Source organism: Salmo salar, chromosome ssa16 (genome assembly GCF_905237065.1).
Source record: "Salmo salar chromosome ssa16, Ssal_v3.1, whole genome shotgun sequence".
NCBI lineage: Eukaryota > Metazoa > Chordata > Actinopteri > Salmoniformes > Salmonidae > Salmo > Salmo salar.
In genome coordinates this window covers 43,082,024-43,099,024 of record NC_059457.1, presented here as the reverse complement: position 1 = coordinate 43,099,024, position 17,001 = coordinate 43,082,024, and the positions used below count along the sequence as shown (strand labels likewise).

The 17,001-nt window shown below is 42.3% G+C and overlaps 1 protein-coding gene across 2 annotated transcripts in view; it reads left to right on the top strand.

Annotated features, from left to right (window-relative positions):
• pde4cb (phosphodiesterase 4C, cAMP-specific b) overlaps positions 1 to 17,001 on the top strand; it is a 153,537-nt gene that overhangs the window by 2,086 nt on the left and 134,450 nt on the right. For both annotated transcript variants that reach the window (XM_014149336.2, XM_045697294.1), the window contains exon 2: positions 12,265 to 12,333. In XM_014149336.2, the coding sequence (XP_014004811.2) occupies positions 12,313 to 12,333 (21 nt within the window). In that variant the 5' untranslated portion in view covers positions 12,265 to 12,312. The remainder of the gene's footprint in view (positions 1 to 12,264; positions 12,334 to 17,001) is intronic.

Genomic DNA, 17,001 nt, shown 5'->3' with positions numbered 1-17,001 from the left:
AGCTTTGAGCACTATTTTGACAAGAACGCTATGCACAAGGACTTTATTTTATTTTTTTACAATTTCCACTTATAATTTTACAAAAACACATTTACAGGAAGAACTATGCAGATTCAAAGTGGGGTTACAGAATGATGGTTTAATCTCCCTCAGTTTTATTCTGAGGGAGATTGTACCATATTTCTGCTACCAAACTTTGCATCTGCACAGTTTTTCCAGTAGATGTTTTTATTTTATTTACTGTGTAAACCGTTCAAAGCAGTCATTGTGCATAGAGTTGTATGGTTTGTTACATTTTTTTATCAGGGATTTATGTCTGGCATACATTTTCCGTTACTGTGGAATTTCCCAGTACTCAATTACTGTGAGGGGTAGTAACTACACAGAACAAAAATATAAACTCAACATGTAAAGTGTTGGTCCCATGTCTCTTGAGCTGGAAAAAAAACATCCCAGAAATGTTCCATATGCACAAAAAGCTTATTTCTCTTAAATTTTGTGCAGATGCACCTTGTGCTCGGTACAAAAGGCCACTAAAAGGTGCAGTTTTGTCACACAGTACAATGCCACAGATGTTTTGAGGGAGCGTGCACTTGGCATGCTGACTGCAGGAATGTCCACCAGAGCTGTTGCCAGAGAATTGAATGTTCATTTCTTCACCATAAGCCGCCTCCGACGTCATTTTAGAGAATTTGGCAGTACGTCCAACCAGCCTCACAACCGCTGACCACATGTAACCACGCCAGCCCAGGACCTCCACATCTGTATTCTTCACCTGTGGGATCGTCTGAGGGGGGTTGGTATTTCTCTCTGTAATAAATCCCTTTTGTGGGGAAAAAACTAATTCTGATTGGCTGGGCATGGCTCCCCAGTGTGTGGGCCTGGCTGCTACGTGGGTGCCCCTATGCCCTCCCAGGACCACCCATGGCTGCACCCCTGCCCAGTCATGTGAAATCCATAGATTAGGGCCTAATCAATTTATTTAAATTGACTGATTTCATTATATGAACTGTAACTCAGTAAAATCTTTGAAATTGTTGCATGTTTTTAAAATATTTTTGTTCAGTGTAGGATGCACAGTATATGGTAGTCTTCCAAGAAAGATTACTGACATTGACTCGGTACCAGCACTCCTTGATTTGAAAGATTACCTTGTGTGTCCTTTAGATGGGGGGCTACTACTACTTTTCAACATTTTCCCATTAACCGTCAAACAAAAGATGCAGTCTGAGCTTAACTGCTTGCTTAGTGGATATTTGCAAAACTGATGCCCAAATATGCGGTGTTTGTAGTTTGGCAGCCTGTATGACAGTCTAGATGTTTAATGAAGAAAGAAATGTATTTGGTTTCACCATCATTGGAGCTACAGTATCAGATGCCGTTAGCAGACAGACACTACTTGGAAATTGATGTCAAACACAAAACTGTGTAATGTGGGAAACTAAACAATATACAGTGACTAGAGAAAGTATTCACACCCCTTGACTTTTTCAACATTTAGTTGTATTACAGCCTGAATTTAAAATGTATTAAATTTAGATTGTGTCACTGGCCTACACACAATACCCCATAATTACAGTGGAATGATGTTTTTAGAAAGTTTTACAAATGAATGGAAAGCTGAAATGTCTTAGGTCAATAAGTATTCAAACCCCTTTGTTATGGCACGTCTAAATAAGTTCAGGAGTAAACATTTGCTTAACAAGTCACATAATAAGTTGCATAGACTCTCTGTGCAATAATAGTGTTTAACAGTGGTTTTTTTTTAATCACTACCTAACCTCTGTACCCCACACATTCAACTATCTGTAAACTTCCTCAGTCAAGTAGTGAATTTCAAACACAGATTCAACCACAAAGACCAGGGAGGATTTCCAATGCCTCGCAAAGAAGGCACCAATTGGTAGATGGATTTAAAAAAAAAAAGCAGACATTGAATATCCATTTGAGCATGGTGAAGTTATTAATTACACCTTGGATGGTGTATCAATACAGCCATTCACAACACAGATACAGGCGTGCTACCTAATTCATTTGCCGGAAATTAAGTAAACCGCTTAGGGATTTCACCATGAGGCCAATGGTGACTTTAAAACATTTATAGAGTTACTCCACAATACTAACCTAAATGAGAGAGTGAAAAGAAGGAAGCCTGTACAGAATACAAATATTCCAAAACATCCATCCTGTTTGCAACAAGGCACTAAAGTAAAACTGTCCAAAAATGTTATGTCCTGAATACTGTGTTATGTTTGGGGCAAATCCAAAACAACACATCACTTAGTACCGCTCTTCATATTTTCAAGCAGGTGGTGGCTGCATCATGTTATGGGTATGCTTGTCATCAGCAAGGACTAGGCAGTTTTTTTTTGTTGATAAAAATAAAGGAAATAGATGTAAACACAGGCAAAATCCTAGAAGAAAACCTAGTTGTCTGTTATCCAACATACTGGGAGACAAAGGAACTTTTCAGCAGGACAATAACCTAAAACACAAAGCCAAATATACACTGGAGTTGCTTACCAAGACAATATTGAATACAGTTTTGACCTAAAGCGGCTTTAAAACCTATGGCGGTCTAGTAATGATCAACATCCAACTTGACAGAGGTTGACATTTTTTTTAAATAATAATGTGCAAACCCAGGGGTGCAAAGCTCTTAGACTTACCCAGAAAGACTCACAGCTGTAGTTGCTGCCAAGGGTGTGAATACTTATGTAAATTAGATATTTAGGTATTTATTTTTCTACAAATTACAAAAATTCCTAAAAACATGTTTTCACTGTCATTATGGGTATTGTGTGTGTGTGTGTGTGTAGATGATGGGGGAGGGGGAACAAACTAATTTAGAATTTAGCTGTAACACTACAAATGTGGAATAAGTCAAGGGATATGAATACTTTCTGAAGGCACTATAAATGCTTGGTACGATAAAAATGTATTTTACATAACTTGCGTTACTTATTGTGGCGTAGTATGGAGGGCACTGTTTAGAACATGGTAATTTCAGTGCCAATCTTAGGGTGTTGCTGCTTATGTTGACTTATCACTATCTTTCACAGCCCAAACTTTATGATACACATGCATCTTTTGCTTAGGGACAATTCTATTTGACTTTAAACCTTAATGATATTGGGATTGGCTTGGCTAACTTAGTTCAACCAACATTTGTATCTATCCTTAGTAGTCGTACAGTATCCAAAAATGGTGAGTGTTTGTCCTGCTTATAAGTCAAGACATCGTGTATGTTTTGCAGTTATCAACGTCTTCTAAAGGTTTGACATGCTGAGGTTAGCCCCGTTAGGAATTAAGAAGCATATCTGCTATGAAACAGTGGTGTGCGTCACTACGCAGAGAACTTCAAAAGAGTTCCTGTGTGGATTTTTATGACACCTGATTGTGGATGTTAATATGGGGCCTGTGCAGTTGTTATACGGGTTAAAGAGTGAGCATGGTTAATATTTAAGAGTGCGTTCAGTGAAGGGATAGGCACGAGTACTCGAACGGACGTCAAAGCTCGATCTTTTACCATCTTTAATACTGTACAACTATTTGGTGAAATGTGCTTTGTGGCTGCCTGATCTGGCAAGTTAAATTTTGTCTTGAAGACAAAATGTATTTGCTTTGACTCTAGTGTTCCATTTGTACTTGTGGATTTGCAGGGCACAACAAAAGAAGCCAAGCATCACACAGTTCCTCTCCCTAAAATCCCTTTCCCCTCCATGTCTCATTTACTCAATTGTGTTCCGACCGCGCACACACAAGCTCCTGTTAGGCGTACAGAAATAAATGTCTATCAAACTGATGGGATACACAAGCTACATTCTTTGCAAAATGATGACAGTTTTATCAGAAATTCAAAATGGACTGGTTGATTGAAGTAGGAAAATATGTCTTCCAACAACGAACTGCAGTTTTTGAATAATTGCAGCAAGTCTATTTTCCTATGTCATGGCCGTAATTGATCACCACCATTCAGTGTACAATGTGGAATTGTTAATCCACAAAGAAAATTCCAAAGAACTGGCAGAATAAACTAAATTCAATGTCTCTATATCGAAAAGAAGAAGGATTTTAGTTTGTAACCCAGAATTTTTTTTCTTTCAACTCGCCAAATTGAGCCCCGTTTCAAGTGATCACTCTTTGAGAATAACTGTTCCAGACTCGAGATGCGCATCACTTCGCACTGGCAACTTTTTTCATCTGGGAAAAATATTTGATTCTAATACATTACAATTTTTTTTATTTTATTTTTTACTATAAAATAGATGTCTTGACTATGATAAGGGCTCTGGAAATAAGATCGTCTTGTCTGCTAAATTAATAAAGCAAGGCTATGCCATTGCACAGCCATAGGCTTCTACAAGCAAGCGCCACAGCTGAGGTTCCTGCCTTTTTCAAGATTGGGTTCCACGACATAACCAGTTGATATTAAGATTTCAATAAATTAATCTTAAGTGGCACTTGCATTTTTATTAACTGAATATACAGTTTATTAGGTACACCCATCTAGTACTGGGTCGGACCACCTCCCTGTAGCCATGAAAGGATGCACCTAGTCAGCAACAATGTTCAGATACGCTGTGGCATTCAAACGTTGCTCAATTGGTATCAAGGGACCTAACGTGTGTCAGAAAAACATACCACCGCCACCAGCCTGTACCCTTGACAGCAGGCAGGATGGGGCCATGGACTCATGCTGCTGACGCCAAATCCTGACTCTGCCATCAACATGATGCAACAGGAACCGGGATTCGTCGGACCAGGCAATAATTTTCCACTACTTAATTGTCCAGTGTTGGTGATTGTGTGCCGACTAGAGCCACTTTTCTTGTTTTTAGCTGATAGGGGTGGAACCTGGTGTGGCCATCTGCTGCAATGACCCATCTGTGACAAGGACCGCCGAGTTGTGGGTTCCGAGATGTCATTCTGCACACCACTGTCGTACTGCGCCGCTAATTTCCTGTTGTGGCCCGCCTGTTAGCTTGCACGATTCTTGCCATTCTCCTTTTGAGTTCTCTCTTTAACAAGCTGTTTTCGCCAAAAGGACTGCTGCTGACTGGTTCTTTTTTGTCACACCATTCTCTAGACACTTGTGTGTGAAAAGACCAGGAGGCTGGCCGTCTCTGAGATACTAGAACCGGCGTGCCTGGCACCGACGATCATACCATGGTCCAAGTTGCTTAGGTAATACGTTTTGCCCATTTCTAACGTTCAATCAAACAGTAACTGAATTCCTCGATGCCGGTCTGCCTGCTAGAAGAATGGAGCCGGAGGTGATGGCTGCCGTTTTTACGTGCTCCTATTTTGTACATAATGTTTCTGCTACCGGGTCTTATGACCCGAAAAGAGCTTCTGGATATCAGAACAGCAATTACTTGGACGGGTTTAAGATTTTTTATTTATTGAGTCTGATGCCAAAGATTTACTGCTGCTCCTGGACCAGGACCACATTCCTGTCCTTTGCATGAAGAGAAGACGGAGATGCAGAGGCCACAGATCTGGGTGATGGGTGAGAATAGGTTGGCAAGTGGGTAACCCGCCTCTACCATCCGTCATATTGGCCAACATGCAATCACTGGAGAATAAACTGGATGAGCTCCGTTCCAGACTATCCTACCAACGGGACATTAAAAACTGTAATATCTTATGTTTCACCGAGCCGTGGCTGAACAACGACATGGATAATATACAGTTGGCTGGGTTTCCCGTCCATCGGTAAGACGAGGGGTGATGGTCTGTGTCTATTTGTCAATAACAGCTGGTGCGCAATCTCTAATATTAAAGAAGTCTCGAGGTTTTGCTCACCTGAGGTAGTGTGGTACTCTGTCTACCAAGAGTTATCTATATTTTTCGTAGCTGTCTATTTACCACAAACTGATGCTGGCACTAAGACCGCACTCAACGAGCTGTATAAGGTCATAAGCAAACAAGAAAATGCTCATCCAGAAGTGGTGCTCCTAGTGGCCAAGGACTTCAATGCAGGGAAAGTTATGTTTTACCTAATTTCTACCAGCATGTCACGTGCAACCAGAGGGGGAAAAAAAACTCTAGACAACCTTTACTCCACACACAGAGACACGTACAAAGCTTTGCCTTGCCCTTCATTTGGCAAATCTGACCATAAATTCTATCCTCCTGCTTAGAAGCAAAAACTAAAGCCGGAAGTACCAGTGACTCGCTCAATATGGAAGTGGTCAGATGATGCGGATGCTAAGCTACAGGACTGTTTTGCTAGCACATACTGGAAAATGTTCCGGGATTCATCCAATGCCATTGAGGAGTATACCACATCAGTCACTGGCTTCATTAATAAGTGCATCGATGACATCATCCCCATAGTGACCATACGTACATACCCCAACTAGAAGTCATGAATTTCAGGCAAGAGGCGAGACTCAGGGATGCTGGCCTAATAGGCAGGGTTGCAAAGAAAAAGCCATATCTCAGACTGGCCAATAAAAATTGAATATTAAGATGGGCAAAAGAGCACAGACACTGGACAGGGGAACTCTGCCTAGAAGGCCAGCATCCCGGAGTCGCCTCTTCACTGTTGATGTTGAGACTGGTGTTTGTGGGTACTATTTAATGAAGCTGCCAGTTGAGGACTTGTGAGGCGTCTGTTTCTCAAACTAGACATTCTAATGTACTTGTTCTCTTGCTCAGTTGTGCACCGGGGCCTCCCACTCTTTAGTGCCAGTTTGCGCTGTTCTGTGAAGGGAGTAGTACACAGCGTTGTACGAGAGCTTCAGTTTCTTGGCAATTTCTCAGATGGAGTAGCCTTCATTTCTCAGAACAAGAATAGATTGACGAGTTTCAGAAGAAAGATCTTTGTTTCTGGCCATTTTGAGCCTGTAATCGAACTCACAAATGCTGATGCTCCAGATACTCAACTAGTGTAAAAAAGGACTGTTACGAATCCCTTTTGGCCCGGCAGTCTAGGGGAGATGGATACGAGACCCGTAACATAAATCATGCAAATTAGAAGAGTGACAACAGTGAGAACAAAAAAACCACAGACAACTTAAGTTTACCGTCAAACTCTAAAGGTTTATTGCTAAACACACGGTAAGGGGGTGTGAGAAAAGGGGCTAAGCTGGACCCAAGCAAAGAAACCAATCCAAATCCAAAACACCCCTAAGCTAGACTAGCCTACCTCAAGAACAGCTAGCTAACTAACCAAAAATACAGTGGGTGGTCCGCCCAGTTCTAACTAGGGTACTTAGACAAAGTATTCCTACAGGTAATGTATGCCCATGGGCGACTTGTCTTGGTACCCCCTTTTCCCACCAAACAACAAAACAATACTCGCAGGATAACCAGACAAATGTGACATGTAGTTGCAAAACAAAAGAGATCAATACAGAGAGAGAGCTACAGAGAGAATGAACACAAAGATTGATCTGGGGAGAAAACAACTGACTGGGTTTTTTTAAACCAAGGGAAAGGGGCTGTGATTGGTTGAGGAACAAGGAACAGGTGTCTTCTGATTGGGGACTGATTGGGGGAATGATGATTGTCACCTGTGAGGGGAGAAGGAGAGAAAAGAAATACAGGATACACACTACCTGTATCCGTAACAAGGACAGTAGTATTGCTTCTTTAATCAGAACAAAAGTTGTCAGCTGTGCTAACGTAATTGCAAATGGGTTTTCTAATGATCAATTAGCTTTTTCAAATTATTAACTAGGATTAGTGTAATGGACGTCATATATAGTGGACCAAGGCGCAGCGGGTTGAGTGCTCATTTTAACTTTTATTAGAACACGTAATAACAAAACAAGAAAACGAACGAACAGTAATGCAGGCTACACACAGCAGTGCAAAAACAACTTCCCACAAAGGACAGGCGAAAACAGGGCTACCTAAGTATGACTCTCAATCAGCAACAATGATGTACAGCTGTTCCTGATTGAGAGCCATACCAGGCCAACACAAAGAAATACACAACATTGATGGAGCATAGAAATACAAACATAGAACATAACCAAAAACACCGGAATACTCTAAACAAACACCCCTCTACATAAACACATACCAACAAACCCCGAACCACATAAAACAAACATCCCCCCCCTGCCACGTCCTGACCAAACTACAATAACAAATAACCCCTTTACTGGTCAGGACGTGACAGTACACCCCCCCCCCAAAAGGTGGAAACCCCGGATGCACCTCACACAAAAATAAACCCCCCCCCAAACTAAAGGGAGGGAAGGGAGGGTGGCTACCGTCACCGACGGTTCCCGTGCTACACCCCCTCCTCCCCAATCCTCCTACTGTGGAGGTGACTCAGGCTCTGGCCTTAGTCCCCCACCTAACCTGTCCACCCCCGCTGTATACCTCGGACTGTAGGGCGACTCTGGGAGCTCCGGACTGTAGGGCGACTCTGGGAGCTCCGGACTGTAGGGCGACTCTGGGAGCTCCGGACTGTAGGGCGACTCTGGGAGCTCCGGACTGTAGGGCGACTCTGGGAGCTCCGGACTGTAGGGCGACTCTAGATGGGGCACTGTCGCCGGACGCTCTGGACGGGGCACTGTCGCCGGACGCTCTGGACGGGGCACTGTCGCCGGACGCTCTGGATGGGGTACTGTCGTCGGAAGCTCTGGACGGGGACTGCGCACTGAAAGCCTGATGCGTGGGGCTGGTAGTGGAGGTACCAGACTGGAGACACGCACCCCAAGGCTAGTGCGAGGAGCAGGAGTAGGACGAGCTGGACTGGGCTGACGCACTGAAGGCCTGGTGCGTGGTGCTGGCTTTGGAGACGCCATACTGGATACACACACCTCAGGGCTAGTGCGAGGAGCATGAACAGGATACACTGGGCCGTGAAGGCGCACTGCCGGTCTCGAGCGCAGTACTGGCACCACCCTTACTGGCTGGATGCCCGCTTCCCCCTAGCAAATGTGGGACGCTGGCACCGCACACACTGGCCTGTGAATGCTCGGCCTCGACGCCGTGCGCATCACCCCATAGCACGGGGCCTGACCAGTAACATGCTGCCTCCGGTAAGCACGGGGAGTTGGCTTGGGGCTTAACCCTGGCCCAGCCAAACTACCCGTGTGCCCCCCCCCATTTTTTTTCTTCTTGGGGCTGCCTCTCAGGCTTCCATGCCAGCCGTGTTCCGATATAACCGTCCCGGTCCATTCCAGCCATCCTCCATGGTCCAGCCCCAGCTAAAATCTCCTCCCAGGTCCACGACTCCCGATAGCTTTTCTCCAGCTCCTTACCCCGCTGCTTGGTCCATTGTTGGTGGGAAGTTCTGTAACGGCCGTCGTATATAGTGGACCAAGGCGCAGCGGGTTGAGTGCTCATTTTAACTTTTATTAGAAACCTTAATAACAAAACAAGAAATGAACGAACAGTAATGTAGGCTACACACACACACAGCAGTGCAAAAACAACTTCCCACAAAGGACAGGTGAAAACAGGGCTACCTAAGTATGACTCCCAATCAGCAACAACGATGTACAGCTGTTCCTGATTGAGAGCCATACCAGGCCAACACAAAGAAATACACAACATGGATAGAGCATAGAAATACAAACATAGAACATAACCAAAAACCTCGGAATACTCTAAACAAACACCCCTCTACATAAACACATATACCAACAAACCCCGAACCACATAAAACAAACACCCCCCTGCCACGTCCTGACCAAACTACAATAACAAATAACCCCTTTACTGGTCAGGACGTGACAATTAGCTAACACAACGTGCCATTGGAACACAGGAGAGATGGTTGTTGATAATAGGCCTCTGTACGTCTATGTCGATATTCCATTAAAAATCAGCCATTTCCAGCTCCAATAGTCATTTACAACATTAACAGTGTCTACACTGTATTTCTGATCAATTTTATGCTATTTTAAAGGACAAATGAGCTTTTCTTTCAAAAAGAAGGACATTTCTAAGGACCCCAAACATTTGAACAGTAGTGTACGTTTCAAGCAAACCACCACAGTTCCTGTGCCCAAGAACGCCAAGGTAACCTGCCTAAATGACTCCTGCCACGTCTTTAGCCATGAAGTGCTTTGAAAGGCTGGTCATGGCTCACATCAACACCATCATCCCGGAAACCCCATTCCAATTCGCATATCGCCCCGACACAATCTCAGTCGCACTCAACACTGCCCTTTCCCACCTGGGCAAAAGGAACACCTATGTGAGAATGCTATTCATTGACTACAGTGCAGCATTCAGCACCATAGTGCCCACAAAGCTCATCACTAAGCTAAGGACCTTGGGACTAAACACCTCCCTCTTGGACTTCCTGATGGGCCGCCCCCAGGTGGTAACGGTAGGCAACAACACATCTGCCACGCTGATCCTCAACACTGGTGCCCCTCAGGGATGTTTACTTAGTCCCCTCCTGTACTCTCTGTTCAGCCACGACTGTGTGGCCAAGCATGACTCCCACACCACCATTAAGTTTGCCAACGAAATAAGTGGTAGGCCTGATCACCGACAACGATGAGACAGCCTATAGGGAGGAGGTCGGAGACCTGGCCGTGTGGTTCCAGGACAACAACCTCTCCCTCAATTTGAGCAAGATAAAGGAGCTGATCGTGGACTACAGGAAAAGGTGGGCCAAACACGCCCCCATTCACCTCCTGGTATGGCAACTGCTCGGCATTCGACCGTAATGCTCTACAGAGGGTAGTGCGTACGGCCCAGTACATCACTGGGGCCAAACTTCCTGCCTTCCAGGACCTCTGTACTATGCGATGTCAGAGGAAGGCCCTAAAAACTGTCAGACTCCAGCCACTCAAGTCATAGACTGTTCCCTCAGCTACCGTACGGCAAGCGGTACCGGAGCGCCAAGTCTAGGTTCAAAAGGCTCCTTAACAGCTTCCACCCCAAGTCATTAGACTGCTGAACAATTAATCAAACCCCTACTATTAGCTTTAAAAAATATATATATTCCCGAAGTTGCTACTTGCTGTTTTTTAAATTGTATTTATGCATAGTCACTTTCCCCCTACCAACATGTACATATGACCTTAACTAACCTGTACCCCCACACATTGACTAGGCACCGGTACCCCCTTTTTATATAGCCTCGTTAATGTAACTTTTTTTACTTGAGTTTATTTAGTAAATATTTTCTTAACCAACAATGCAGTTAAGAAAAATAACAGTTAAGGGCTTGTAAGTAAGCATTTCACGGTAAGGTTTACACCTGTTATATTTGGCGCATGTGTTGTATTTGGGGCATTGTTTTTTTATAGCAAGCCACGGCCACGTGACTCACTGTCTGGAGGAGCAAACCATTTTTGTGAACGGGATGGTGTCCCTAACAAATCCTAATTGCTAAATTTCCTCATATACACTCAGTGGCCAGTTTGTTATCTGTAATGCTATGATAAATTAGGCATTGTTGCTCACTCTTGGTATAGGCCTATAGATAAATGTGCACTTATTTTTTTCCAGTGCGTGTGGACCTTTTTGTGTTGTTAAAAAAAAAAAATATATATATATATATATATATATATATGTTTTGAGTACTCGGAAATAAATCATGCGAGTACTGGAACAGTCAAAAAAATGTCAAATGCCCTTCCCTAGTTCAGTATTAGGCATTAACTGTATTGTATTATTTAAAAGACAAACACAGACCTTCAAAATAGATAGGCCTAGATGTCTTGCAATAAGTTGGTCTGCGTTTTGAATTCACATTGTATATATGTATTTTTTTAAGAAGTGGGGCAGTCCCATTTTTTTGCATTTTTTTTTTTTTTGCTTTATTGAAAAGATAATAAAATGTTGGAAAGACCTGGGAGGGTGAGTCAAAGGTCAGTGGGCTGGATTTGAACCCATACCGAACTCTGGCATACATGTGTTCCGGGGTCAGCGGCTGTAACCGCCAAACCACACAAGCCACATGGGATTTGCAGGTTGTCATATTGACTCATATTCCAAGGAGCAATCAAATCAATGCATATTATGAATCATGGACAATATTTACAGGATAACATATTGACTCACATTCCAAGGAGCAATCAAATCAACGCATATCATGAATCATAGACATTATTATTATCATTCACTGCTATGGAAACAAGCCACATAGGCCCTATTGAAAGAGAATATTCAACTTTTTTTCATGAGGTATGTTGAGGTTCTTGAGGAATAAAGATATTCTGCACTTTTATAATATATGTATTTTCTTTTGTTTCTGTATAACTAAAGCATGAAAGATGGGACTAGAACATTTATGACAAGGTATCGCAACCCAACTCTGTTTGCCTCCCTCAGCTGCAGTCCTACCACACCGGGTGAAGGTGTCCCAGAGCTTCTGCGTCAATGGCTCGGCTGTCGACAGAGGTAATTATGAGTCAAAGCTGCATTCCCTCCCATCACACCCCTCCTCTTCCCTACCTTATCGCCCTGAGCGGTTCCTTGTGCGGTAATCTTGGGCGATAAGCATGAATCACTGCCGATTGTGCTGTTTGCTCTTTATTGCATCACTGGCTGTGAATTGTCTATGTGTTAATGCATTACCATCTTCGTCGAAAGTCTTGCTCAAGTATGTGTACGATTTGTGATTATGGGTGGACATGAAAGGCCACTCTGTCATAAAGCCTTATCTGTGCCTCCAGGGCATTCCTCACTCGTGACACAGGGCTCTGCGGTCCCAAACCACGCGCACAAACAGCCCTCTGAACCTCTGGGGTGCAGGGTGAAATGATTTCACGAGAGTCAATGGCTCTTATGTCATCTTTGAGGTGTCGAGGAGGATTGTGTCCTCCCATGGAGGAAAATTAAGTTATTCTATTCATGCTCGCATAATTGAATGGAAAAGAGAAGATGAGAGCTGTGAATTAATTAGGTTGAATTCATTAAGTGTTGAATTTCCATAAGTAAATAATGGTGTTTGCACATGTAACACTGATGAGCCCTCTTGACGCCACAGCTCATGTTTTTCCATTCCCGCTAATGGAATCAATTATTTTGATTATGACATTTAGTCAAGGGACCTCCTGCTGATTTCCCCAGGAGGTGGAGCTGTAAGAAAGAGTGATACAAACACACACTTAAAATAGCAACAGTATATGATAATTTACAGTGCCTTTAGAAAGTATTCACACCCCTTGACTTATTTTACCTATTTTGTTGTAACAGCCTGAATTTAAAATGGATTAAATTAAATTAATTTTATTTTTTTATATAAATGTTCACTTTGTTATTATGGGGTATTGTGTGTAGATGGGTGAGAGAAAATCAATTGAATACATTTTGAATTCAGGCTGTAACACAACAAAATGTGGAATAAGTGAAGAGGTATGAATACTTTCTCAAGGCACTGTATGTAAATCCTGCCATTCAAAACATAGCTACCCTCAGAATGCAGCAGTGGTTACAAATGCAGGTGAAGGTGCTTGCATCCTTCTGATCATTACGGTAAGCAAATGGTTCTTATCAACCTCCCTAGTGGCTGTAGGTAATTATTGTGGAGCCCACAGTTGATCTTATCTCTCGTAACGTGTGATGACTTTATGAATCAATATTTATTTTCTGAATAAAAAGTCAGTTTCACATTCGATTACTCCCTGTGGTAATGTCAACAGAAATTCAGCTGGGGGAAAACAACCTAATAAAGTCAACGACTTTGCTTTAAGGGGGTGCAATGTTTGGTTTTGATAATAAATGGGGTGGATGTTGGTTATTTGACTCTCAGCCTATCTCGGTCTCAACCTCTCTCTTTTTGCGTGTGGGCGGCCGTAGTGTTGTTACGATACCAGTATCACAATACCATATTTTACTAGTTAAAAAAAATACAAAGCAGACTAAACTCTATAGTCCTGTTAAAACCTATAGCTTGCAAAATAAACATGTGACTCTGGGTGAAATTCAGTCCTCTTCATGTTTTGGTTTCCTGTGCTTCCTTACTTCCTAAGTGACAACACTATGTGTGGGTGTGCATGTGTGTCTTATTGAGGGTGTGTACGTGTGTATTGTTTGTACATTACAGGGCAGATGGGTGCACAGTCAGTCCTCAGTGCCACTCTGTGCATAGCACCTCCCAGTGGGCCCACATGGTTTAAAGTCTCTCTGCTGTCACAAAGCCACGGCACATCAAGGGAAGTCTCACTGTCTGTACTTCCCTATCAGAGCCAAAAACATGCACTGTACCAAGAACAGAGAATGGCATACAGTGAAGCATATGGTGTCCTCCATTACCCTGAACCATGATCTTATTATTGCCCCCGCAATATATATGCATTGATTGAAGCTCAATGTTAAATTCAAATCTCCCTACCGTCATATCTAAGCCAATATGACACCAATCTCTATGGAAATGTGCAAATTAACTTGATTGAAGGTGAACAACACACTCCCTGACTCTCATCATGGCCGTCCGGCCGTTACCGACAACCCCATACCAGTTTTTTTTTTTTTAACAGGGTCATTAGCAATTTATGTTTAAGAGTATTTATTGCGCTGACCTACCTAAATCTAGACGTCAGGTTAAAAAGAGACTATAGCGTCCATAAAGTGCCCATTGGACTTAAAAAAATGCTGGATTGACAAAATTTGTAGGTGCAACAGATTTTATTCCATTTATATTTTATCGCGCTCACATTCTAATCTATGTCTGTTAAGAACCAACGATGTGCTTCCTTTTTGTAGCATTTCTGACCATGCTAACATAGTTTTTAACCGAAACTCAGTTATAACATGGGGTTGACTGCTCGGCAACAACACAGCTGCTTGCACCATGCTGCCACTGCCAGTCATAAGAAGTGTATGCGAACAAACCTAGGCTACTGTATATAGCTAGCTATATGGTGTTATTCATGCTGAGGTTAATCAACAAATGCAAACAGATATTTTGATTAGCTAGCTAACGTAACGTTATACCAGTCACATGAGAGCTAACGTTGGCTAGGTAGCAAACCAACAAGCGAGGAAAGCTAGCTGTGTGTGTGCGCATGCTTGCTACCGGTCAAAAGTTTTAGAACACCTACTCATTCAAGGGTTTTTCTTTCTTTTTACAATTTTTACATTGTAGAATAATAGGGAAGACATCAAAACAATGAAATAACATACATGGAATCATGTAGTAACCAAAAAAGTGTTTTATATTTGAGATTCTTCAAATAGCCTTGATGACAGCTTTGCACACTCTTGGCATTCTCTCAACCAGCATCACCTGAAATGCTTTTCCAACAGTCTTGGAAGGAGTTCCCACATATGCTGAGCACTTGTTGGCTGCTTTTTCTTCACTCTGCGGTCCAACTGATCCCAAACCATCTCAATTGGGTTGAGTTTGGGTGATTGTGGAGGCCAGGTCATCTGATGCAGCACTCCATCACTCTCCTTTTTGGTCAAATGGCCCTTACACAGCCTGGAGGTGTGTTGGGTCATTGTCATGTTGAAAAACAAATGATAGTCCCACTCAGCGCGAAACAGACGGGATGGCGTATCGCTCAAGGGACACACCGGTCTAATGTCCATTGCTCATGTTTCTTAGCCCAAGCAAGTCTCTTCTTCTTATTTGTGTCCTTTAGTAATGGTTTCTTTGCAGCAATTTGACCATGAAGGCCTGATTCACACATTCTCCACTGAATACTCGACGTTGAGATGTGTCTGCTATTTGAACTCTGTGAAGCATTTATTTGGGCTGCAATCTGAGGTGCAGTTATTCTAATGAACTTATCCTCTGCAGCAGAGGGAACTCTGGGTCTTCCTGTCCTGTGGCGGTCCTCATGAGAGACAGTTTTCATCATAGCGCTTGATGGTTTTTGTGACTGCACTTGAAGAAACTTACAAAGTTCTTGAAATTTCCGGATTGACTGACCTTCATGTCTTAGTAATGATGCACTGTAAGTTCTCTTTGCTTATTTGAGCTGTTCTTGCCATAATATGGACTTGGTCTTTTAGCAAATAGCCCTATCTTCTCTATAACACCCCTACCTTGTCACAACACAACTGATTTGCTCAAACGCATTAAAAAGGAAAGAAATTCCATAAATTAACTTCTAAAAAGGCACAACTGTTAATTGAATTGCATTCCAGGTGACTTCCTCATGAAGCTGGTTGAGTAAATGCCAAGAGTGTCCAAGATGTCATTAAGGTAAAGGGTGGCTACTTTGAAGAATCTCAAATATAAAATATAATTTGCTTTGTTTTAATACTTTTTTTGGGTTACTACATGTTTCCGTATGTGTTATTTCATTTTATTTTTTAAACTTTATTTAACCAGCAAGGGCTCATTGAGATTTAAAATCTCTTTTTCAAGAGCGTCCTGGCCAAGATAGGCAGCACCAAGTCATTACAAAAATTACAGACAAACAACATGAAAAACTACAAGTAATCTAGTAAAAACCATAGAATTCACAAGAGTATAACAAAATCAAAAACAGCAAATTAAAAACATTGACAGGTCAGGGAATCAGACTCAAGATCATTCATCAGTGATTTAAAAATACCAATCGGGACAAGTTCTTCCAGTTTAACAGTATTTTGTAAGGCGTTCCAAGACGATGGAGCAGAGTACATAAAAGCCCTTTTACCAAATTCAGTTCGGACATTTGGAACAGTTAGCAGGATAAAGTCCTGCGAACGAAGAGAGTACCCACCACATTTCTGAACAATAAAAATGCCCAAATAAAAAGGTAGTAAACCCAAAATGGCTTTGTAAATAAAAGTATACCAGTGACTGAGCCTACGAGTGACTAGAGAAGGCCAGCCAACCCTGGTATACAAAGTGCAGTGGTGCGTAAGGGTTTTGCAGTTTAAAATAAATCTCAAAGTGCCATGGTAAAGAGTGTCAATTGATCTCAAACACTGAGCGGAAGCATTCATATATAAAATATCCCCATAGTCTAGTAAAGGCATAAATGTAGCTGATCATAGTTTTGATGTCTTCACTATTATTCTACAATGTAGAAAATAGTAAAAATAAAGAAAACCCTGGAATGAGTAGGTGTGTCAACTTTTGACTGGTACTGTATATATGGGATGTATAGACATTATGGACATTATGTG